The 26,692-nt window shown below is 41.4% G+C and overlaps 2 protein-coding genes and 1 long non-coding RNA gene across 7 annotated transcripts in view; 2 read left to right on the top strand and 1 right to left on the bottom strand.

Annotated features, from left to right (window-relative positions):
- rad51c (RAD51 paralog C) overlaps positions 1–11,673 on the top strand; it is a 38,340-nt gene extending 26,667 nt beyond the window's left edge. For 2 of the 5 annotated variants that reach the window (XM_062958944.1, XM_062958941.1), the window contains 3 exons: positions 1,720–1,780; positions 7,540–7,600; positions 11,358–11,673. In XM_062958944.1, the coding sequence (XP_062815014.1) occupies positions 1,720–1,780; positions 7,540–7,600; positions 11,358–11,474 (239 nt within the window). In that variant the 3' untranslated portion in view covers positions 11,475–11,673. The remainder of the gene's footprint in view (positions 1–1,719; positions 1,781–7,539; positions 7,601–11,357) is intronic. The other 3 variants (XM_062958945.1, XM_062958942.1, XM_062958943.1) reach the window with 2 other exon arrangements.
- Positions 1–22,809, bottom strand: part of LOC134292976 (uncharacterized) — a 43,828-nt gene extending 21,019 nt beyond the window's left edge. Inside the window, exon 1 of the long non-coding RNA XR_010000053.1 lies at positions 22,672–22,809. This is a non-coding gene — a long non-coding RNA (uncharacterized LOC134292976). The remainder of the gene's footprint in view (positions 1–22,671) is intronic.
- Positions 22,810–22,837: 28 nt separating this feature from the next.
- Positions 22,838–26,692, top strand: part of ppm1e (protein phosphatase, Mg2+/Mn2+ dependent 1E) — a 102,847-nt gene continuing 98,992 nt past the window's right edge. Inside the window, exon 1 of the mRNA XM_062958940.1 lies at positions 22,838–23,472. Within this exon, the coding sequence (XP_062815010.1) occupies positions 22,838–23,472 (635 nt within the window). The remainder of the gene's footprint in view (positions 23,473–26,692) is intronic.

The raw sequence follows: 26,692 nt of genomic DNA, 5'->3' as shown, positions 1-26,692 counted from the left end.
TATATTTTATATCTTGTTTTCCTCCCAACATGGTATTCCAAGTGGTGTACAAAGCAAATTGTTAGAAGATACAGCTTTAGAAATAAAAGACTGGGAAATGATTAAAAAATATTTAAAAGAGGAAAAAAATGAAGATTTTAATTTGAGACCTAAGAAAATCAGAATACAGTAGACTCTCACTTATCCAACATAAACGGGCTGGCAGAATGTTGGATAAGCGGATATGTTGCATAATAAGGAGGGATTAAGGAAAAGCCTATTAAACATCAAATGAGGTTATGATTTTACAAATTCAGCACCAAAACATCATGTTATACAACAAATTTGACAGAAAAAGTAGTTCAATACGCAGTAATGTTATGTAGTAATTACTGTATTTACGAATTTAGCACCAAAATATCACGATATATTGAAAACATTGACTACAAAAATGCATTGGATAATCCAGAACGTTGGATAAGTGGGTGTTGGATAAGTGAGACTCTACTGTATGTACAAAACCTCATAACAGGGGAAAAGGAATGATCTGGGCTATCAGGATGAATTCAAGAACTCAGAAAAGGGGGGGAAAGATGAGACTCAAAGACACCATCCAATAGTTGGAAGTTCATTTTATATTTTATATGTTTTTTTTGGGGGGGGGTTCTCTTTTTTTTGGTTTATTTAATTTTTACCCCTTCTTCTTTTTTTTCTCTTCCCCTTCTAATTCTTTTTTCTTCCCTTTTTTCCCCTCTCTTTTCCCTCAATTTTGTAATTTATTTTATTGTATGTTTTTGTCTGTGTTTATGTTGAAAGGAACACATAAATAAATAAACATTTATTTTTTAAAAAATAAATAAATAAAAAGCTTTAATGGCGTGGTTGGACTATAGGTCCACTCAGTCATAGAACCCACTGGGTGACATTGGGGAAGCCACACTTTCTCAGCCTCAGGGGAAATCCCCTCTGAACAATCCTGCCCATGATAGGTCCACCATAAATTGGAGATGCTTCAAGGCACAGCAACAAACAGCTTTAAAAAAAATGTGATCGTACTAAGAAAAGTATATGCAGTCATGCCGGCCACATGACCTTGGAGGTGTCTATGGACAACACTGGCTCTTTGGCTTAGAAATGGAGATGAGCACCAACCCCCAGAGTCGGTCACGACTGGACTTAACATCAGGGGAAACCTTTACCTTACTAAGAAAAGACATTAGCAACAATTTAAATAAATGAGATCTAACTTAGGATTCAAAACCATAGGCAATTCTTTTTAAAAAGTGAGAGCAATGCTGGATCAGGCCAGAGATTTATCTATTCAGAGCTTTCTTTCCACAGCAGCCAGCTAAATGCCTCCACGGGAAGCCAACAAGCTGTAGCCTGTTTAGGGGCTATTTTTAAAGCCTGGTTTAAGCAGAATACACATTCTATTAAAGGGGATCATTTCAGTGAGAAGTATTGGGATACCTGATAGAGATATATTCATGAGAATTTTGCAGGTATTCCTGAGTTTGGAAATTTTAAATGTGTTTCCTTATTGGCTGCTCCCAAAAGAGATGTACAACTCAAGCCTATCTTCAATACTTGTCAATTTTGTGTGAGTCCAGAAAGAAGTCTGTTTTTTAATTACGAAAATTGCCATCTTCTCATGGTGTTTTAAAATATATTGATTAATGCTGAGGAATTCAGATAACAACAAACTGTCGTGATTTTCTTTGTGTGGATTTGTGTCACTAGGAGAAAGCTGGGGTCATGCAGCTACCATCCGTTTAATTCTGCACTGGGATAACAAACAGAGGTGAGAAATTACTTATTTACAGCATTTATATTCCACCCTTCTCACCCCGAAGGGGACTCAGGGCGGATCACAGAACACAAATACAGCAAACATTCAATGCCGCTAACAGACAGGACAGACAAGAGATAGAGGTATATAGGTATTTCCCATCTTCGGCTTTCAATGCTTAAACTAATGCTCCATTGGGTTGCTGTGAGTTTTCCAGACTGTATAACCATGTTCCAGAAGCATTCTTTCCTGACGTTCTGCCCACATCTATGTCAGGCATCATCAGACGCTGTGAGGTCTGTTGGAAAATAGGCAAGTGGGATTTATGTATCTATGGAATGATGTCCATGGTGGGAGAAAGAACTCTTGTGTGTTGGAAGCAAGTCTGAATGTCTATATTGACCACATTGAATAGCATTAAAGTCTGGCAGCTTTCTGTCTGGGGGGATCCTTTGTTGGGAGATGTTAGCTGGCCCTTACGGTTTCTCCTCTTCCGCCTCCAGAAACTGGAAATGAAATGAGAAGCCTTGCCTTTGTGTGTCTCACTGTATATGTGATTGTAAGGGTATTGAATGTTTGCCTATGTATGTACTGTATATACTCGAGTATAAGCCTAGTTTTTCAGCCCTTTTTTTAAGACTGAAAAACCCAGTATTTTAGTGGCCATTCATTAATGTTTTGTACTGCAGTTTTGTGCTTTGCCTTACACATGGAATTGGGTGGGAGTTATTTGTTGCTAAATTACTGTATATACTTGAGTATAAGCCTAGTTTTTCAGCCCTTTTTTAAAGACCGAAAAAGCCCCCCTTGGCTTATACTCGGGTGAAGGTCCTGGTTGGCTTATATTTGGGTCAGCTTATACTTGAGAATATATGGTATTATTGGTATTATTACATTTATTATTTTTCTCTATTGTTGCTACTGTTACATTTATTTTACTCTATTATTATTATTATTATTATTAATATATTTATTATTTCACTCGGATATTATTATATTATTTTACTCTATTACTACATGTATTATTTTCCTGTATTTATTATTTATTACTATTATTACATGTATTATTTTACTCTATTATTATTAAAAGGATACATAAGCACATTTACATTGAAGAAAGATGAGAATCATGATTTAATCAAGGTTGGACAACCTTATCTTAAATTTGAGCTTTATGTAAATATTCAAAAACATTTAACCTACTAATGCCTCAATTAATGTAATTTTATTGGTATCTGTTTTTATTTCTGAAATTTACCACTCTCGGCTTATACTGGAGTCAATGTTTTCCCAGTTTTTGTGGTGGTAAAATTAGGTGCCTCGGCTTATATTCAGGTCGGCTTATACTTGAGTATATACAGTAAATACAGTAATCTGTTCTGAGTCCCTTAGGGGAGAAGGGCGGAATATAAATAAAATATATTATTATTACTATTATTATTATCCTCCCATCCCACTTTGCAGACCTTAGTTTCCTACCTGTACCGCTATACAGTAGAGTCTCACTTATCCAACATAAACGGGCCAGCAGAATGTTGGATAAGCGAATATGTTGGATAATAAGGAGAGATTAAGGAAAAGCCTATTAAACATCAAATTAGGTTATGATTTTACAAATTAAGCACCAAAACATCATGTTATACAACAAATTTGACAGAAAAAGTAGTTCAATACGCAGTAATGCTATGTAGTAATTACTGTATTTACGAATTTAGCACCAAAATATCACGATGTATTGAAAAAATTGACTACAAAAATGCGTTGGATAATCCAGAACGTTGGATAAGCGAGTGTTGGATAAGTGAGACTCTACTGTATTATGAGAAAGCTCCTCTCTGCCTTCCTTCCTTCTTCCTTCCCTTGATGCGGTTGCACTTCAAGCCACTGACAGGCAACTGAATGAAAAACTAATAATATTACAATACAGTAGAGTCTCACTTATCCAACGTTCTGGATTATCCAACACATTTTTGTAGTCAATGTTTCCAATATATCGTGATATTTTGGTGCTAAATTCATAAATACAGTAATTACTACATAGCATTACTGCGTACTGAACTACTTTTTCTGTCAAATTTGAGGTATAACATGATGTTTTGGTGCTTAATTTGTAAAATAATAACCTAATTTGATGTTTAATAGGCGTTTCCTTAATGCCTCCTTATTATCCAACATATTCGCTTATCCAACATTCTGCCAGCCCGTTTATGTTGGATAAGTGAGACTCGACTGTATATTGATATGGTACAATATAGTAATTTATTGCCAGTATTGTACAATGCTAATAATACAATATTGTATGTAAATTTAATTTGTAAGCCACTCTGAGTCCCCTTCGGGGTGAGAAGGGTGGCATATAAATGTAGCAAATAAATAAATAATATGATCTGTGACTTGCTAGCAGATTATTCAAAAAATATAACACTAAAGGTTGCCACATTTGCAATTGCAGCCCAAAAGATCAGAGCTAAAGTAGCAAAATCCAGACTTGAGGACAGAAATGGAAATGGTGATGGCTTGGGATGATACAAATCGGACACTGTCATTGTTATGTTGCTGCTATCATAATTTTAAAGAGCTAGTTTTAAATTTTTTAACAAGTTTTAATGTTTATATTGGAAAATGCTTATAAAGGTTGTACATTACTGATGTCATGGCCTATGGCTAGTACAATAAACCATTCATTCAATATGTGTTGTCGAAGGCTTTCATGGCCGGGATCACAGGGTTGTTGGATGTCTTTCGGGCATCTTTTATTTATTTATTTATTTATTTATTTATAAATAATAATAAATAAAAACTCCAGAGAAGAAGGAAGGCAGGGGGGAGAGCAAGAGGAGAGTGGACCGAGCCAGTGCAAATACTGCCCGCCCTCTCCATTTTGTTTCTGAGGAAACGCATTCAAAATTAAATTAAATTAAATGTCAATGGGCAGAAAAGGTACCCAGTGTTCTAGACCACTGTTTTCAAATGCAGCTTAATGCAATTGCAGTGCCTTGGCTCCGATCTCTGCACCTGGCGTGCCATGAATTTTGTCACTGTCATGCTGTTTGTCAGTGGGCTGAGGATGAGCAATTTGCCCATTTCTCTTGGGAGTTTGTGTGTATGTGTATGTATAGCACCAAACAGGACACTCTGGGAAGCTGTCATAGTAGTTGTTCCAGCCCACCTACTCCCATAGGTGAGCGAAACATTTGAAGTACAGTAGTGCCATGTTAAAAAAAGAAAATCTAGACCAAATATAGATGGCGGGGCAGGGGAAGGATGAAAGCTAGCATCGGGTAGGGTTTAGGATTGGAGTACATTTATAGTAATTTTATGGTCACGAGAAAAGGAACAAAATAATTTCGTAGCCCATGTAGGGGTTCAGATTGTAAAGGCGGAAAGCGAGAGGAAGGAACAGAATGGGAGAGAGAAGAAGCAATATTGACTGAGGTGGTCTTCGTATCACCAGGAGACCAGACGGAAGGTGAGAGACTTCCATTAAATGCTGCTGTAAGGAGTACATTCTTGTCCATAGAGCAGCTTTTCCCCATATGGTTTTGTTGCTGCTTCCACCCAGCGCCTTCTTCCCCAGCCATGGAAATGTGTCACTTCGTAATTATAATAACGGGAGGGGGGAATCCGTTGCTGTGAGAACTCAGAGGCACCCGGCGGAACTCCATTTGAGAGCCTCTTTAAACTATGGCTTAGGGTGCCTTAAGATTAAGGCTACTCTGTGAAGTGCAACCCACCAATTTAAATGTTCTAAGGAATTCCCTGTGCAGCTAATGCGGAGTGGTAATCTTCCTTGGGCGGTAATTACTTGCTTTCTAATAGAATGGCACTGAGGGGAAGGAGAGGGAGCCAAGGCCCTAAAAATAATTAACAGGAATCTTGGTAGGTGATCTCGGAGCAAGGCAGAATGTTTTCCTAGGAAACCGCAAGGGCAGAAGCCCACCGCCGTGACGTGCTTCAGTGGGCAGTTCTCGACTTTGAAACAAGGCAACACAGCCATTGAAATCCACAAGCATGTGAACAATTTCAACAAAAAGGAGGAAACAATGAAAATGAGCAAAACCTCTAAAATCAGGACAGTAAATAAAAGAGCAACATTCTCAAAACGGGAATTCCAGACATCAAACAATCAGGGTCAGCTACCCTGTTTCCCCTAAAATACGACATGCCCAGAAAATAAGACCTAGTAGAGGTTTTGCTGAATATAAGGCCTCCCCCGAAAGTAAGACCTAGCAAAGTTTTTGTTTCAAAGCATGCCCAACGAACAGAACACCAGAGCATGCAGGATCGGTAAATGTACATACCATAGAGTGTTGTACATGGAAATAATGGTAGTAACAAGAAATTCTTGATAGGATTCACAGTTTGTCTGGTTATGCTGGTTTGTAATGACAACTACTGTACAGTATATAATAAATGTTCATTTTTCGTTTAACAATAAATGTGAATTCCTCTTCATGGAAAAATAAGACATCCCCTGAAAATAAGACCTAGAGAATCTTTGGGAGCAAAAATTAATATAAGACACTGTCTTATTTTCGGGGAAACACGGTAACACCTCCCAAAGCAACCAGGCATTGAAGCTGCAAGGCTATTCAATGCTAATCAAGATGGCCAGTTGCAACATTCACACTTGCCTCAAACAGACAAAGAGTTCTTTCTCCCACCCTGGGCATTCCATAGATATATAAACCCCACTCATCTAGTTTCCATCAGATCTCCCAACCTCTGAGGATGCCTGCAATAGATGTGGGTGAAACGTCAGAAGAGAGTGCTTCTGGAACATGGCCACACAGCCACGAAAACTCACCACCGCCCAGTATTTCTGGCCACGAAAGCCTTCAACAGCACATTCAACACAGCTATGTCTTTTAAAATATTTATATCCCAGCATCAAACTTGGCACACAGACCTGATATACCAAAATTTGATTACTGGAATGGTTTGGAGGGAATTGACCTTCCTTTCTGGGAGTTGTAGTTCACCCACAACCAAGGAAACTGACCTCCAACAATGATGGACGTGGTCCAAACTTGGCACACAGAACCCCCATGACTAATTCAACCTACTGGAGGGGTTTGAGGGGACTGACTCACTATAGTGGGAGTTGTAGTTTACCCTACAGCCAGAGAGCAGACTGAACCCCACCAATGATGCATCTAGAGCAAACTTGCCCAATATAACAAAATACTGATGGAGTTTTTCGGAGTTAACCTGCCGTGATAGGAGTTGTAGTTGACCCACCACCTTATGCATTTTGTACAATTTAAAATTGACTTTTTCAAATAATAAGGGCAACGCTGGGTCCCCAAGCTAGTTGTATAATAAAAGAAATGATCCCGTCACAATGTAACTGTTGTTTTGCACTTTTCATTCATTGCAGTGAGTTTCTGAAGGAGACTTTCCTCAACGGAGTGTGTCCTTCAACTCACCAGCAAGGAAACCATATATTTTTTGTGTTGTCGAAGGCTTTCATGGCCGGGATCACAGGGTTGTTGTAAGTTTTTCGGACTGTATGGCCATGTTCTAGAAGTATTCTCTCCTGACGTTTCGCCCACATCTATGGCAGGCATCCTCTGAGGATGCCTGCCATAGATGTGGGCGAAACGTCAGGAGAGAATACTTCTAGAACATGGCCATACAGCCCGAAAAACATACAACAACCCAATATATTTTTCCCCCTCTGTACTGTGAAGATGCATTGCGCACTCTGTAAAATGCACCTTCTAAACGTGAGATACATGTCACTGAAATACAATTTTTGTTCATTCCAGGCTGGCAACGTTATACAAGTCACCGAGTCAGAAGGAATCGACGGTGCCGTTTTCTGTTACCGTAAGCATCATTATTGGCGCAGGGAAGGCAGATTAGGTCGGGGTTCTTATAATTCAAATGCCAAGGCACCATTTTGAAAGGGCAAGAAGAGTTCAAATGGTGGGAACATGCATTTTGGTTCAGTTCAGGTGTCACACCATTTTGTGCCCTTGTAGATTAGAACAGAAGAGGGAAACCTAGTCTTATTTGTCCTCTCATGGTACACATTATTCACTCCCACTCTGGGATGGTGGCTGGGACAGAAACGGGAGATTTCTGTAACTGAAACTATTTTCACCATCTCCTCTCACTTCCTAAATAGAAAAAAATAAATGAGTAGAGCATCCTCAGGCCTTTCCAGAGTAAGCTAAAGCCTCACCTCGCTTTCAGCACACTGGGGAATATCTAAGTTTATCCCCCCCCCCCATGCACAGCATTTGGTTCTCTCTCAGCAAACTATGATTTACAGCTGCTTGTCTGCTTTCATTTTCCATCTGCTCCTCTCTCCACTTTGTACAGTTCAGCTGCCCCCCAGGGGCCAGAGCTTCAGCTGCCTATCAATTCAGGCATTGCACTAAACCACAGGCAGCACAAACCATGTGTGTATAAACCCATTATAAAACCCTGCCTCCTTATACTGGCTTCCATGCTAAAAAGCAAACCATGTTTGGCCCATGATTCGCCAACTATGGTTTGATATAATTCCAGACAGGAAACAATCAAGGCCAGTGTGTTGTCGAAGGCTTTCATGGCTGGGATCACAGGGTTGTTGTACAGTAGAGTCTCACTTATCCAACATTCGCTTATCCAACGTTCTGGATTATCCAACGCATTTTTATAGTCAATGTTTTCAATATATCGTGATATTTTGGTGCTAAATTCGTAAATACAGTAATTACTAAGTAGCATTACTGCATACTGAACTACTTTTTCTGTCAAATGTGTTGTATAACATGATGTTTTGGTGCTTAATTTGTAAAATCATAACCTATTTTGATGTTTAATAGGCTTTTCCTTAATCTCTCGTTATTATTTATTTATTTATTTATTTATTTATTACAATATTTATATCCCACCCTTCTCACCCAACAGGGGACTCAGGGCGGCTTACAATAAAACGCATATATAAAAATTATCTAACATATTCGCTTATCCAACATTCTGCCTGCCCGTTTATGTTGGATAAGTGAGACTCTACTGTACCTCACAACCTCTGAGGATGCCTGCCATAGATGTGGGTGAAACTTCAGGAGAGAATACTTCTGGAACATGGCCATACAGCCCGGAAAACATACAACAACCCCAATCAGGGCCAGCGAACACCTCCCAATAAAGGAATCCCCCAATCAGGAAGAAGCCAGACTTTGCAAGGCTATTCAATGCTAATCAATTGCAACATTCACACTTGCCTCAAACAAAGTTCTTTCTCCCAGCCTGGACCTTCCACAGATATATAAACCCCACTTGCTTAGTTTCCAACAGACCTCACAACCTCTGAGGATGCCTGCAATAGATGTGAGCGAAACGTCAGGAGAGAATGCTTCTGGAACATGGCCACACAGCCAGGAAAGATCTCAGCAACCCTGTAATTGCTTTTACTTGCAAGATAGGGGTGCAAACTATAGCAGGTCCTTGGAAACAAAACTGGGATTTCCAATGCTTTCCCAATCCCTGACCTACATAAACCTCTAATCACAAGCAGCTAGATATTTCAGGAGCCAGAGAAAATTCAGGATCACATCTAGACTTGGTTGGCAGTGAGTATTCATGTCTGGCAGGGGCAGCCCCAACATGCTGAAGGAGAAGCTGAATATGGAATGAACTGGACCCAGAGTCAGTTGGTGCTGATTGCCACTCTTGAGTCACCAGGATTCAACCCCAAAAATACTTTTTTCTGAAGCCTGAAATGCCTCAGCATTAACCTTGAGGTAGCAGCACCTCGGGGACAAGCTCTGCTGAAGACAGAGACAATCAAAAACCAATTTTGAGCTGCTCTTCAAATGTCAGGGGCTGAACCTACCACCACGCTGTAGCTGCTTGCCTGCCATGTGTGCTTCTGGTTCCATGTTGCCATAGCATTTCATACGGGTTTCTAAATCTGCCTTTTGAGCAATGAGGCATTTTTAGATTCAAGCATCAGTTGATTCTTGGAATAAGGATTACTATGTGGATGTGTTGTTCCAAGTTTTGTGTGGCGATGCTCAGCCTCAGCACGTTGGGAGAGAAGCATAGGGTGGCTGTGTTGATTTGAGTCTCGACAACAACAGTGGTTGGAACACTGCACTGAGATCCTACTGCCTCTTTACCTCTCTATGGTGGGAAGAGTTGGTTGTGCTGCTGTTAGTGTCATTGGTATTCTTGTCTTGTTTGGGTTTTGTTTTTCACACTTCTTACATAACAGCTGGAATGCCTTTGCCGTACATGCTTGGCTTCAGCAACATCTTTCGATATGCTCTGAAGGGACATTGTGGCAGCAACATGTGCCCTGTCTGTGGGCTTAAGCCTTTGGAACCTAAAATAGAAGAGGGAAATAGCTCTGGTTTTAACCCTCCGGCCTCCTTCTATTGTTTGTCCTTTGAAAAAAGGAAGGTGGTTTAACTGTATAGTGCAAGATGTCAGCGTGGAGGGTGGTCAGGGTGTGTGCTGGGTGGGTTTCTTCAAACTCCATCAATCATCTTCTTTGGCACCCTGATGAATTGGTTGCAATCATCTGCCAATTCCTCTCTTCAATGTCAGACTCAAACACATCTGTAGTCTGAAGTCCAAAGATTTATTTCAGTATCTACAAACATATTTACAAAGCACAGCAAAAGCCATCGCTCTGAGCTGGCATTTTCCTTCAGCCTCTTCGCTCCAGCAAGCACCAGCTCAACACACACAGAGATAAGAAAACACATTCCTCAGTACGAAGGAAGTCCCGACCTCCAAATCATGCCTGATAGGTCATAGTAGTCACAACGGGCTGTCAGTCAAACCAGCTTGCTGTTAACTGTTTCATTACTGAAACACACACTCTTGCAAAACAGCAGAAACACTTGATTTACATTTCGTACACATACAACCATAATCCAACACAAGATGGTGTGCAATGCAGCATGCTAGCAGTGCTGGAAATCAAAACCAGGCTCTTTTTTGTTGTTGTTATTGTTGTAGACCAAGTTGCTCTTCCTTATAGGACCCACTGGCATTTTATAAAAGTCACACTCTTGATAATAATCCTACCTGATTTTTCACACTCTACTTGAAATGTCATCTCTCCCACCCACCCACTAAAACAGCTTTGCAGCTGCCTTGAACGATTGTTAGCCACCTGCTGTTCACCTTCTTTAGATCAGACTGGACAGCAGGATTATTTATCTTCTGAGCCTCCCAAAAGAAGGGAAGTGGAACCATTTCATCAGGACTGCCGAGGCACCCGCTCCCGCAGCTGTCATCAAACTGGGGCCATTCCATCAGGCGAAATCGGAAAAGAGAGATACTAAAGTGGCTTCCTAAGGGGCTAAATCCTTCTGGTTTTTCCTTTCTCTGAACCATTTCTATTCCATGCTTATTTGGAGTATGAAACTTCCTTGTTGATTTCGCCTTGGAAACAAATCAGAAGGAAGTGCAGCTACTTCATTCAAGACAGTGCTCCTTAATGCCCTTTGAGATTTAGGGACAGGATATCTGAAGGGTTAGGAGGAAAGGAGGATGATAGGGCGTCGAAAGCCTTTGTGAACAATGGATTGTTTGTCACAAGTTCTGTGAACAGAGGTGCGTTTGTACTCTTGTTTTCCAGTCTCACGGATTCAGAGATGCTGAGCAGCCACATCCAACTCCAGCCCTGGCAGAAAATGAAGCAAACCCTCGCAAAAGGCCACGGGTCGAACAAGGAGGAGGAGGAGAGCCATTATAAACAAACATTTTGACACTGCTTCCCGTTGAAAAGGTTTGCACTGTGGATGGACTGCAAGGTGCTCAAGAGATGTATTTAACTAGGATAAGAAGTACATTTAAAGTTAATCCAAATTTTATCTTCCTCATTATTGTGTTATTTTTTCCTCCTTCCCCGCGTGTAATTTTTCTTGTTCAAATAAATGACTACATTTTCTATATTTCCAACAAATTCTCAAGTTTTCTTTGAATAATGAAAAAGGAACTCTCTAACAAAGCTTGGGCCCATTATTTCCTTCAAGCATTCTGGGATTGGGATCTTCATGGCTGAGTGGGGATTTAGATTGTTGACTCCAGCACTCTGACCACTATTACTAGGAGCCCCTGTGGCCTAGTGGATTAAAGCCTTGTGACTTGAAGGCTGGGTTGCTGACCTGAAGGCTGCCAGGTTCGAATCCCACCCGGGGAGAGCGCGGATGAGCTCCCTCTCTCAGCTCCAGCTCCATGCGGGGACATGAGAGAAGCCTCCCACAAGGATGGTAAAAACATCATAACATCCAGGCGTCCCCTGGGCAACGTCCTTGCAGACAGCCAATTCTCTCACACCAGAACCAACTCAGGTTGCTCCTGACACGAAAAAAACCCCCACTATTACTTACTTAGGCCAGCCCTCGTTGTCTGAGTATGATGGCTTTCCAAGTGTAGTGTCTTGCCAGTGGATACGTAGGTGACTGGAGCCCTATTCTTGATCCGTATGTTCTTCCATAGTGAGGACATCGTTTTCCAGGTGGAAAGTGGTCCCGGTCAGGGTTGGCTTGATGTGCCTTCCTTTTGCCCTCTGTTTGTGCCTCTTTGAATTCCACAGCACCGGGAATTCACTGGGATACTAGGTGGGGATTGGTGGCCGAAAGTAAACAGCAGGAAATTTGAACTCTCAGGAAAGCTGATTTGCATTCACTAGCCTTTTAACCATTAGATTATCCTGGAACATGAATTGATTGCACCATAATTAGAAATATAGAGGGAGAGAAACACTTGGTTGTTCTTCAGAAAGGTCTTTGGAATTATCCAAGGGTATGCATTCAGATTTTAATACTGATATTGCAAGAGACTACATCTTGCTCGGCAGGGAGAAGGACGGATGCACTCCTGCTCTATCAAGTTACACCTGGTCTATTAACAGATGTTATGCAACTTCCCAGCGCACATGGATGAAGCCTGCAGCTCTTGCAGAAGATACAGAAGGGTCAAGACAAGGAAGAAGGTGGTGGAGGAGGTGTGAGGGAAGAGTCCCCGGATCTTTCTATTTTGAAAATTTCCATGTAAACTTTGTTTAGCCAATAAGGTCAAATATAGCACCCAGCCTTAATTTACAAAAATCTTATTTTCTGAAAAAGGAAATGGTAATGGAGCCAGCATTTCTGGAGCATGGTGATGATCGCAGCTTCTGATAAAATATGCAGGGGTTCCATTTTGGGAACGAGACACTGTCAAATTTCGGAATCCGTGAGTCAGGGAGAGCTTTCCTGCCGGGATGAAACAAAAGCAAGGGAGACGGCTTGAGTGGTGACTCAGAGAAACGATTTTGGTGCAGGAGATACAGGCAAACAAAAGGAGCATGCCGTGGGTGATGTCAACAAGCAAAAGGCTTCCTTTGGGAATAATAGCTGCTGACGCCTGAGCGGTGCCAGCTGAGAGGGGCGTTTGACATACTGGGCACGCCTGCTTAGCCACATGGATAACAGGATGGTGATTGGGGGGGGGGGGGTGTTGCAATGTCAGCCTTTTCAAAAGGATCCATGGATTACTCCTGATAGAGCAGTGGTTAACAACCTTTTTTTGACCATCAGTACCAAAAGGGTTATGAATTAGTTTTTGGTCAGCTTGACCAAACACTGATTTAAAAATTTTCATTGGGTAGACCACATCAGCTCTAGTTTCTGAAACAGAACATATCCAGTAGTCGTCATCTGCTCACCCACAGAAAATCATATTTACTAATCTGGAGCTGTTGGAGAGGGTAAGAAACACTGGGACATCTGTGGTGGAGGAAAAACAAAATCTGCGAGGATATTGTCCCCGTCAGAGCTCTTGAACATGTTCATGGCGCTCTCTATAATCTGCAATGTCATTGGAGGGGGAGCATTGGTGTCTCCTGAGTAGTGGGAGCTATAGCTGTTTGTGGAGACAAGAGTGTTTACCCCAGTGGATAACAAGACACCAGCAGCATCAGGTATTTTTCAGACAAGAAAAATTTGCCAGAGTCTAGTGTTTCTCATCTGTTTCCTGTCGAAATTCTTTCTGGTTATTTTCTTCTGTCTTGTCTTTCCTCTAGCTGTATGCTTCTGTTCTTTGTCTCCCAATCTCCGACTGTCTGCATCAGTTTATCTATATGTCTCCGTTTTTCATGAGCAAATTAAATTCATCCTGATCTTTGAACTTCAGCCTGGAATTTGCCTTGGCTTGTTCTAGTTCAGAATTGGTCTTTGCTCATTTGTGGCACCGTAAACGTTTGGGGCTACAGCCTCCCATCTGTCTCTATGATGGCATATAAATCAAGGAACTTGCAATCTGTCGACTTGAAGGACGATCCCTCAACTTTACAGCAGCTCTCCAGGAATACTATAACACCATAACTTCCCATGGCTATCATGGAGTTCCCCAATATACCTGAGGGGGGGGGGGGCACAGGTTGTGGGAGGCTCTTTCACATGCATTGTTTAAGACACAAGAGTGCTATAATCATTCCCCCAATCCCACAATCTATATATATAAAAGAGTGATGGAATCAGGGCACCGGACAAAACAAAAAACTACAGGCCCCCCAACCTCGAAATTTGACAACACAACCCATCATCCACGGCTCTAGGTTGATACAACAAAAAGAAAAGAAAAATAAAGTCCTAATTAAAGGGAGAGCAATAATTGTTTTTATCCAATTGCTGCCAGTTAGAGGGCTAAGCTCCGCACATAGACCTCCTCTATCGTCACCACTTTCACAGTACACAAACAACCAAATGCATACTAAACATAAAGACAACCATACAACACACATTCAATACCACCACTACCTCAATAATTTCTCACCAACACCACCAGACAACGCCACAGCAACGCGTGGCCGGGCACAGCTAGTCCTTGATATAGAGCTTGGCACAAAGATTGTCTTGCAATTGTGGACTGAAATTCCAAAGTAGTATAATGCATGTGTTTTAAAGCAGCCTTGGAGAGAATGCGACTAAAAGGGAGAAGCAGTTACAAACTAAATTCTTGTGGTGGTTTTAGAATGCAAACTTTAATTAGATTGGTTTTTGGTGAGCAAATGCTCCTTCAAAGAGCTTGCGTTGGTGGGAAAGGCTGATTGTAAATCACCTTCTGGAACGTTTGCACAGCAAATGAGAAAAAAATAGCAAGGATGGCCTAGAACAGAAGCGCACTGTGGCGCATGCGCATGTCCACATGTGCTGGGAGCTGACAGAGGTTGCTTCCGCTGAGCAGGGAACGGGAACAACATAGAAGGGCCTAATTAACTAGTATTATTCGGCTGCGGTGGAAAGTAATTACATTCGTGATTTATTTCTATGAAGCTACGAAGGTTTGTCTGAAGTTGGCAATTTGCTAAAGCGGTGGGACTCTATAAAACAAAATAAATCAAGTGCCATTATCTTAACGCTGAATAAACAGGGCAAAGGGCCAGTACAAAATGTACGCATCCCATAGGATTTAAGGAAACAGAAGCACAGTTGACGCTATCTTTTGTCATGAATTTCATTTCATTTTTCATCATATTTCATTTTACATTGATTTCTATTTCCTTCCGTATGTCTATGTACCTGCCAACTGAGAATAACAATATATCCGACAAAGTGCTTTCAAGTCCACCAAATCCTGAACCATAATATTTGACTTTATGCCTTGTTCTCTGCCTTTGACTAGAAGCTTCCTGCTTAACTTGATGGCTTATCCAAAAGAAAACAGAAGGAAGAAAAAGTCCTTATATTAAATGTCTATTTATTTATAGTGTGATGAGAGAGAACAACTAGTCAATATGGAATGTAGGTTGGGGGTGGAATGTTGTTTTTTGACACTGCTTTTCCTGTCACTCTTTGCAGGAGATTTGAAGCTTCGCACAGTTCAAAAGGTTTGAGCATGTCTTGATGATGGAAAGAAATGCAACATATGCTTAAAAATAAAACTGGCACGGTTCTGAATATGCTTATGATATTTGGATTTGAAGGCATTGGCCCCCTTCGAAATGGAAATTTTGTGGTTCCAAATTTGTCTCATAACAAAAGGTGATTTCCCGAATGCTTACCTTGAGTTGATTTACTCCCCCTCCCAAGAATCCCAACTCCAGGAAGTGTTCATAAGTGGATCCATTTAACTAATGTTGAATCCCACACCAACGTATGTGTGTGTGTCTTCTGCTCGCCTGTAGACTTGTCATGAATACTTTTAAAACAAAGGTTATTTTTACTGCAATTTCAGTATGAGAGGATATAAAAGAGAGGATATAAAATACCCATATCAGAGCAACTTTTACACAAAGAACAACATTGGACCTACAGACATACAGATTCTATGAAACTACATTGAATCATCCACAAACAACTTAGTTACATTGGCTAACAAACAAAGGGAAATTACATTGTTACTCAGCATTCATATTACCACATACAAATCCATTCATCATTCATTCATACATCGCCATTTCTCCCACTGTCTCCTGGAGAAGCACATCTCTAAGGCCAGATTCTGCTTTCCTTGAAGCCTGCCAATGCACAGTTCCAAAACTTCCAAAATGCATCCTCTTTCCCTAAGAACATTGCCAAGGATCAAATCTCTAAACTGACTCCCTGCAACCGTATCAATTCCAAAACCGCACTCCTTTCTCTTCCCTTGAGAAAAGGAGGCAAGTGACAAGAATCCTGCTTTCCCATAGCAGATCTGACACTCTGAAGGTACACCATCTCACTCCTTCCCCTGGAGAAGAGTGGCGGGTGAACAGCACAGATGTCTGTCACAATTTTGGAATATTAGAAGGTCTCTTATATAGAAATATTTCTGCTGGCGTTGTTCCAAAGTTGTAAATGAATGATAGATATTTTTCTATCCTAACTGTGAGAGCTGTTCAGCGGTGGAACTCTCTGCCCTGGACTGTGGTGGAGGCTCCTTCTTTGGAGGCTTTTAAGCAGAGGCTGGATGGCCATCTGTCGGGGGTGCTTTGAATGCGATTTCCTGCTTCTTGGCAGGGGGTTGGACTGGATGGCCCATGAGGTCTCTTCCAACTCTATTCTATCCTGAAACATGTTGATTCTATATCAGTTCCTGGACAGATGTTGATTCTTCTTAATTGGTGTTGGTAAACATAAAGAGCCTTGTAACTTGTAAACATTTCCTTGACTTAAGGAGCCATTGTCTCTGATAATGTAAACACATTGTTTTTCACCAAAAGTTTATCAGGTCAGCAATGTTAATCATCTGTCACAGTTCTCAACAGCAACTTTAAATTACAGTTCCTGAATTCTTCACCTCCTTCTTGTAGTTTTTCAGACCGCATTCCTTAGGGTGGTATCTCTTGACAATATAGACCCCAATCATACATCTTTCATACAATTCCATTCAAACCATATATCATATTTCATGACAGACCAAGGGTGACCCTATGGATTCCATGGGGTTTCTTAAGGAATGACATGCAAACCAATCTCCCAAAAATACTGACTTGGGGGAAATGTCCCATGGCCTTCCTCCATGGCCCAGAGACTGGGACTTGCTCAAGGCCTTCTAGTGGGCTTCCATGGCCAAATGAGTGACAAGCATTTAAACCATGGCTACAAGCCTCAGCGCCTTCTATCCACACAATACCATGCTGTGATAAATTAATCCTATAATTTCCACCTGATTTACATCACAGGCTGCCTGGAGTGAGGAGATTCTGTCTGGTTTAGTCTCTTTGTTTTAAACAGGACAAAACCCACTCACTACCACCATAAATCCAAGCACTTCATCTTAACTAGACTGTGGAACCAAGCTGCACATTTATTTTAATTTTCTATCCTGGGATGAATAAGTGAACACACCATTTAAACCCATTAAAGCACTTCAATATGCACTATTTATGATGCTGCTAAAATAATGCAGCCTTTCCATGCTGGGCACTTAACATCCTCTGACGTAATGTAGCAACACTCAGTTTCAGCACCCACCCTTGCACTTGACCTTGAAAGCCAATTTGGACTTAATAAGAATCGATAGATTTAGACGTGATCACACCAACAAGATTTGTGTGATCTAGCAGAAGCATTTGCTGGTGCTGGAAACAAAGTCTTTGAGAAGGAAGCTTCTATTGATTTCAAAGTCTTTCATGCATTCCTGGATTATCTTTCTTCCTAGCCCTCTATCTAACTCGATATTTGTGCCTGCAAGTTGTTTCTGACTTATGGTGAATCTGACACTGGGTTTTTCTTGGCAAGATTTGTTCAGAGGAGGTTTGTCATATGTCTCCTCTGAGGCTGAGAATATGTGACTTGCCAAAGGTCACCCAGCTAAGCAGGAATTAGTATAAGGTCTTCCAGAATCTCGAATGAAGCAGAGAGTGCTTGAGGATCGAGACATCCGTAGGGATACCAAGATGCTTGTTTATAAAGCTCTGACTCTGTTGTTTGCCTGTGAAACCTGGACTGTCAACAAACATCATTTTAGACTTCTGAAACAAATCCATCAGCATTTCCCTCGAAAAATCCTACAAATCTTTTGTGAAGACAGACAGACAAATGTCAGTGTTCTGGAAAAAGCAAAGACCACCAGAATTGAAGCGATTATCCTTCACCATCCATTTCACCGGACTGAATGCCACATTATTCGAATGCCCAAAGATCGCCGTCTCCCAAAGCAATTACTTTACTCTCAGCTTAAAAACGGAAAGTCGGTGGACAGCAAAAAAGATTTAAAGATAGGTTTAAAGCTAACCTTAAAAATATGGAATAAACACCTATAAAGAACTGGGAAGCCCTGGCACTTGAACATTGGAACTGGAGGTCAGTTGTTACCAACAGTGCTGTGGATTTTGAAGAGGCATGAATAGAGAGTAAAAGGGAGAAACGTAAGGTGAGGAAGAGCGAATCAAGCAAACCCTTGTCAGGACCCCCTTATCTCTGGAAAAGTGTGTCCTCACTGTGAAAGAAGGACCATGTGGACCCAGAATACGTCTCTACAGTCATTTATGGACCCACCACCAAGACTCTATTTCTGAAAGACCATCAGACTCATGAGCCACAAGAGATTGCCTATGATGTATGATGATATAAGTAAGTAGGGTTGTTATTGTGTCTTCACTCCTTTTGTAGTGTAATAGGAACTTTTAATTGATGTTTTATAGTTAACAAGGGTGCTGTCTCTTTAAATAGCACAGTTTAAGTGCTGGCATGAGTGACTGACTTTTGGTCTGTGGTATCAAAGCAAGGGCAATATCATCATTATTTTATTATCCTCATTTATTTATTAGCTACGTTCTCTTTCCACCAATTAGCTGAAAGTGGCACACATGGCTCTCCTGAACACAGTTATCCTCACATCAACTTTGTGAGAGAGCAGAAACAACAAACTTCCAGGTGAGGAGCTATGCAAGTCTATTGCAGCAAAAACCAACAGAGAGTCCCATGGCAATGAAAAAACACACAAGTAGATCAGGTTGAGAGAACTTCTTTCTTGACTATTATCAGCCATTTGGGAATTTAAAAAGAAAAGTGAATGAATCAAGTGAATTAATTAGTCACTCCTTCCTCGTTCAAGAAAAACCTTTCTACTGCCAATACAGATCCAGGATAGGAAACACATATTCAGAATTGAACAAAGACCATTCTAGGTCTGACCCAAGAAATATCAGGTGACCAGAATCCTGTGGAAAGTCCACCAGCAAAAGAGAATGTTAATGGACTCTGGATCCATAGATCGAACCGTTCACGGCTTGAAAATGTTATTAAAACATATGAAAAGTGAGACCTGATTTTATCACTTTATATAAGGGATATCATTTTACTATGCCATTTTATAAAATGGGACAACAACATCCACGGATAGCAAGTGGATCCCCAGCAGATACCAAAGGCCCATTTTGCGGAGGCGTGTGATTGGAGGTTATATAGAAGCACTCCAAATTAGAAGTCCCTGAAGTTATCCAGTTCCCTCTTAATGCTGCCTGGCCTCTCTAAGCCATAACTACCTCCTACTGCAATGAATTTCACAATTTAGCAGCATTCTGCATTTAGCAATCCTTCCTTTATCTGTCTTGAATCTGTCCCTGTTCAGCTTCAATGGATGATCCTGGGTTCAAGTATCATGAGAGGGAAAGGAAAGCTTTGCTGCCTATTAACATATTTTCTTGCTATCTTATCTACTCTTGGGTTATCTTCTGTGACAAAAATTGCTAATGCCCTTCTGGATCATAATATCAGATATGAATCAGTTATATCTGGGGTGTCTGATTCAATCACACTATCCTTGATGAGCACATGTTACTTGCAACAGATTAATAGTGAGATCTCTCTCTTTTTTTCCTCCCCAAGAAGGGATGTTGCAGGTGCTGAAGTCTACGTCAGCACCGTACCTCAAATGTAGAACAGAATTGGCTCTGTAACACTAAAAGAAACAGGAAATCTTCAGACAGAGAGCCATGGCTCTTGTGTTACTGGGATGACCTTTGCAGAGAAAGGCAGAGCAGACAAACACCTAACAGGAGCCACGGAGAATCCATCAAAAACAAGGCTGAGCATACAGATGCAGGAAAACACGGGGCCATTTCCGTGGCTAATTGACTTCATTTTAGACATAATCCAGCGTGAAATAGGAGACTGCAGCTGTGTCGGGCTTCCACATTTCATTTACGTGTCTCCAATAATTATTATTGGATTTAGAAATGAAGAAAAAAAAGCACAACAAAATCAGACTCGGATGCCTGGAGGAGATTATCATTAATCAACAGATGTAAAACCTTTTTATAGTCTTTCTAAATCGCATGGATAGTGTTGCCTGCTATCGTTCTTAACCAGAGTGATAATTCCTTCAGGCTCCAATGGCAATTTCCCATCTATCTTCTGAAGGACAGCGACACTGACGTTGCCTGTTCTTAGTGCAATGACTGGTTGTTTGGCTATATGGCACACACACAAACCTAGGAATCCACAATGCTTAAAAACCACAATATGAGGACAGAAATTGGGATACTGAATTTCTTCCCAGAATGGCAAACATGAAGGGTTTCTTTTAGTTCAATATCTATAGAAATATATATTTGTTTATCTTTAAAGAAAAGCATGACATTCTACCAACCCTATATTGTATTAGGAAGAGCTCACCCCTTTAGGTCAGCAGTCCAGCCGGCTTGATGGAGAATGAATGCAGAGTTTAACAATATGAGCATTCTTTTTAAAATAGAGACATGTGGCTAGAAAGCCCTGCTCTTTACTTGTACATGTCAGTGGTGTAAGACGAGACCCTTTGCTTTGTCCCTTGTTACCTTACTTAGGACAAGCGACAGCCCACTGGGAAGGCTCCTGAAACGTGGAAACAGCCCTCCTCCAAACTTTTACAGCTTTGGCTATGGGAAGGTAAGATGGAGGGAGCCAATGATAGTTACACCATAAATTTGACAGAAAAAGTAGTTCAATACACAGTAATGTTATGTTGTAATTACAGTAGAGTCTCAGTTATCCAACACTCGCTTATCCAATGTTCTGGATTATCCAAGCCATTTTTGTAGTCAATGTTTTCAATATATCATGATATTTTGGTGCTAAATTAGTAAATACAATAATTATTATATAGCATTACTGCGTATTGAACTACTTTTTCTGTTAAATTTGTTGTTTAACATGATGTTTTGGTGCTTAATTTGTAAAATCATAACCTAATTTGATGCTTAATAGGCTTTTCCTTAATCTCTCCATGTTACCCAACATATTCACTTATCCAACGTTCTGCCGGCCTGTTTATGTTGGGTAAGTGAGACTCTATTGTATTGTATATACATATAATATTGATAATATTATAATGTAATACAAGGAGCCCTGGTGGCAAAGTGCGTTAAAGCGCTGAGCTGCTGAACTTGCAGACCGAAAGGTCCCAGGTTCAAACCCCGGGAGCAGTGTGAGCAGCCACTGTTAGCTCCAGCTCCTGCCAACCTAGCAGTTTGAAAACATGCCAATGTGAGTAGATCAATAGGTACCGCTCCGTTGGGAAGGTAACGGCGCTCCATGCAGTCATGCCAATGGCCATATGACCTTGGAGGTGTCTACGGACAACGCTGGCTCTTTGGCTTAGAAATGGAGATGAGCACCAACCCCCAGAGTCGGTCACGACTGGACTTAACGTCAGGGGAAAACCTTTACCTTTTACCTTATATGTTAAATGTAATATTACTAATAATATTACCATAAAATTATATAGTACAATATCGTAATGTGATGCTTATATTGTGCTATGCTAATAATATATTGTATGTACATTTGTTTGTAAGCCGCTCTGAGTCCCCTTCGGGGTGAGAAGAGCAGGATATAAATGTAGTAAATAAATAAATAAAATGATATACAGTAGTACAATATGGTAATTTAATGCTTATATTGTGTTATGCTAATAATATATTGTATGTACATTTGATATGTAGGCCGCTCCGAGTCCCCTTCAGGGTGAGAAACGTGGGATATAAATGTAGTAAATAAATAAATAAAATGATATACAGTAGTACAATATGGTAATTTAATGCTTATATTGTGTTATGCTAATAATATATTGTATGTACATTTGATATGTAGGCCGCTCCGAGTCCCCTTCAGGGTGAGAAACGTGGGATATAAATGTAGTAAATAAATAAATAAAATGATATACAGTAGTACAATATGGTAATTTAATGCTTATATTGTGTTATGCTAATAATATATTGTATGTACATTTGATATGTAGGCCGCTCAGAGTCCCCTTCAGGGTGAGAAACGTGGGATATAAATGTAGTAAATAAATAAATAAAATGATATACAGTAGTACAATATGGTAATTTAATGCTTATATTGTGTTATGCTAATAATATATTGTATGTACATTTGATATGTAGGCCGCTCCGAGTCCCCTTCAGGGTGAGAAACGTGGGATATAAATGTAGTAAATAAATAAATACATAAAACACTTGGGAGGGAAGGCCTTGGTTGATCCAGGCCTGGACTGACCTCTACTATTGTACGTTGTACCTTCTTCATGTTTTGGATATAATGAAAGGATTGTTTCTTTCTCCCTTCGGCTTCTTCCTTTGGAGGCGACGAAAAGAGGAGGAAAGAAAGGAGGGTTGTTGGCCATGTTCTAGAAATATTCTCTCCTGACGTTTCGCCCGCATCTATGGCAGGCATCTTCAGAGGTTGTGAAGTAAGAAAGGAGGGTTCCTTTCCCCTCAGCGCCGATTTCCCCCTCAGCGCCCCAACCGTGTGGCGCGCATGCGCAGATGGGACCAACGGCTTCGGCGCGTGCGAGGGGAGGGGGCGTGGCAGGGGAGGGGAAGGGGGCGTGGCGTGTGGAGGGAAGGAGTGGCAGAAGGAGGCTGGTCGCCGTCGCTGCCGGTGCTGCTGCTGCTGCTGCCTCTTCTCCGGAGGGCGATGCGAAGCGATGGCCGCGGGCGGGCCCTGCAGCTTTGAGGAGCGGAGCTACCGCCGCTTCTTGGAGCTTTTCCTGCTCGAGTTCCGCGGACCTTTCGGGGCGGAACCGGCCAAAGAGGAAGGAGGAGAGGAGAAAGCCGCCGAAGAAGAAGAAGGAGAAGGAGAGGCGAAGGAGGAGGAGGAGCGGGAGGAGGGAGAAGCCCAGCCGGAGGAGCCTCCCGGAGCGGAGGGAGCCGAGGAGAGCGCCGCCTCGCCTCCGCCGCCCTCCCCGCCGCTCCTCCCGCCGCTGCCCTCGCTGCCGCGCCCGCTCTCGGAGCCCATCACCGAGGAGGAGGCCGAAGGGGAGTGCCTGGACCTCTGCCTCCAGCAGCTCTACAAGTAGTGAGTGATAGAATGCCGCGCTTCTCCAGGGGGGGAGGTGGGCTGGGAGGGCTCCCGCAGCACTCTCTCCTGACACCTCTCCTGACACCTCAGAGGTGGGGAGGTCTGTTGGAAACCAGGCAAGTGGATTTTATATATATCAGTGGAATGATGTCCAGGGTGGGAGAAAGGACTCCTACTTGGATAGCACTGCAGCTTCGAAGCCGGGCTGCTTCCTGTCTGGAGGAATTCTTTGTTAACTGGAATTGCAATCGGCCACCTTGATTAGCCTTAAATAGCATTCCAGCTTCAAAGACTGGCTGCTCCCTGCCTGGGGGGCCCTTTGTTAACTGGAATTGCAATCAGCCACCTTCATTAGAATTGAATAGCATTCCAGCTTCAAAGACTGGCTGCTCCCTGCCTGGGGGGACCCTTTGTTAACTGGAATTGCAATCAGTCACCTTTATTAGTATTGAATAGCATTCCAGCTTCAAAGATTGGCTGCTCCCTGCCTGGGGGGACCCTTTGTTAACTGGAATTGCAATCAGTCACCTTTATTAGTATTGAATAGCATTCCAGCTTCAAAGATTGGCTGCTCCCTGCCTGGGGGGGACCCTTTGTTAAAACTGGAATTGCAATCGGCCACCTTGATTAACCTTAAATAGCATTACAGCTTCAAAGACTGACTGCTCCCTGCTGGGGGAACCCTTTGTTAATTGGAGTTGCAATCGGCCACCTTGATTAGCATTGAATGGCTTTGCAACTTCAATAATAATACATAATAATAATAATAATAATAATTCTATCCCGCCCTATCTCCCAGTGGGGACTGAAGACAATTACCAACCAAAAAATGGCTTTCCAGCTTCAAAGCCTGGCTGCTCCCTGCCTGGGGGAACCCTTTGTTAAATGTGTTGTCGAAGGCTTTCATGGCCAGGATCACAGGGTTGTTGTGTGTCTTTCGGGCTGTGTGGCCATGTTCCAGAAGCATTCTCTCCGGACGTTTCGCCCACATCTATGGCAGGCATCCTCACAACCTCTGAGGATGCCTGCCATAGATGTGGGCGAAACGTCAGGAGAGAATGCTTCTGGAACATGGCCACACAGCCCGAAAGACACACAACAACCCTGTAACCCTTTGTTAACTGGAATTGCAATCTGCCACCTTGATTAGCATTGAATAGCATTCCAGCTTCAAAGTCTGGCTGTTTTCTGCCTGGGGGAACCCTTTGTTAACTGGAGTTGCAATCAGCTACCTTGATTAGCATTGAATGGCCTTGCAACTTCAATAATAATGCATAATAATAATAATAATAGTATTTCTACCCCACCCTATCTCCCTGTGGGGACCAACAAAAAAAGGCAAACCTTCAATGCCCGTAACAAAGACAATAACCATAAAATTTAGACAACAATCACTCATAAAATAAATTACTTTATACGGCATGAAGTTAAAATGAAGCAGTTAAGAACACACGTTAAATTATTGTAAGTTTAAAAGTAGCCTAGCCAAATATCATACCCTTGCTGGTGTTTTTCTACATCTCTTTCATGAATGGCATTCCATTAACAATCAGCATTGAATAGCATTGCAGCTTCAAAGCCTGGCTGATTCCTGCCTGGGGGAATCCTTTGTTAACTGGAGTTGCTATTGGCAACCTTGATTAGCACTGAATGGCCTTGCACTCGTGTCAGGGCAATGCTGCTGCGTCTGGGGGTCCCTACCATGCAGCTGTGAACAAGAAGTCTTCATAGGGACCCCCTGTGTGGCCAGTTAACCAGCATTCCCACTTGCCTCAAGCAGGAAGCAGCCAGGCTTTGAAACTGCAAGGCCATTCAATGCCAAGGTGGCCATTTGCCACATTCATTCTTGCCTCCAACAGACAAGAGTTCTTTCTCCCACCCTGGATATTCCACAGAGAGATAAATTCCATTTGCCTAGTTTCCAACAGACCTCACAACCTCTCAGGATGCCTGCCATAGATGTGGGCGAAACGTCAGGAGAGAATGCTTCTGGAACATGGCCAGACAGCCCGGAAAACTCACAGCAATCCGGTCCTTTTATTTTATGGGAGGGATAATGCCTGAGTCTTGTATTATCTTTGTGCTCAGAATGCTGCCTAAACAAATAATGTTTTGTCTATTGTAACAAAGCTATAATAAACATTAGTGGCAGTCAAGACAACAATCTAAATGCACCATAGTCACGGCAATAATAGATGGCAGTGTCTCTTTCATTCTTTCATCTCATCTCTTTCTTTCCCTTCTTTCCTCCTATCTTTGCCATCTCTCTCTCTCACCTAGATCATCGCTTTTCCAGGCTGTACGGCCATATTCCTGAAGCATTCTCTCCTGACATTTTGCCCACATCCTCAAATCAACAACAGGGGAAATCCAGACAGGAAACAATCAGGGCCAGCTAACACCTCCCAACAATGGATTTCCCCCAGGCAGGAAGCAGGCAGGCTTTGAAGTTGCAAAGCCATTCAGTGCTAATCAAGGTGGCCAATTACAACAGTCACACTTGCCTCAAGGACATTCCACAGATATATACCCTGTATATACTCAAGTATAAGCCGACCCGAATATAAGCTGAGGCACCTAATTTTACCACTAATAAAAAACGAGGAAAACATTGACTCCAGTATAAGCCAAGGGTGGTGAATTTAAGAAATAAAAATAGATACAAATAAAATTACATTAATTGAGGCATCAGTAGATTAAATGTTTTTGAATATTAACATAAAGCTCAAATTTGACTCCAGTATAAGCCAGTTACGTTAATTGAGGCATCAGTAGATTAAATGTTTTTGAATATTTACATCAAGCTCAAATTTAAGATAAGATTGTCCAACTCGGATCAAATCATTTTTCTCATCTTCTTCAATGTGAATGTGCTTATGTATCCTTTTAATAATAATTGAGTAAAATAATACATGTAATAATAATAATAATAATAATAAATACAGGAAAATAATACAAGTAATAATAAATAGAGTAAAATAATAAATGCAATAATAATAAGATCAGAATGAAATAATAAATGTAATAATAATATTAATAATAGTAAATAGAGTAAAATAAATGTAATAGTAGCAACAATAATAGAGAAAAATAATAAATGTAATAATACCAATAATAATAGAGAAAAATAATAAATGTACCATATATTCTTGAGTATAAGATAAAGGTTTTCCCCTGGCATTAAGTCCAGTCATGTCTGACTCTGGGGGTTGGTGCT

The sequence above is a fragment of the Anolis carolinensis genome, unplaced genomic scaffold, assembly GCF_035594765.1.
Source record: "Anolis carolinensis isolate JA03-04 unplaced genomic scaffold, rAnoCar3.1.pri scaffold_7, whole genome shotgun sequence".
Taxonomy (NCBI): Eukaryota; Metazoa; Chordata; class Lepidosauria; order Squamata; family Dactyloidae; genus Anolis; species Anolis carolinensis.
The sequence above is the reverse complement of the archived record's forward strand: the minus strand, read 5'-3'. Positions and strand labels throughout refer to the sequence as shown.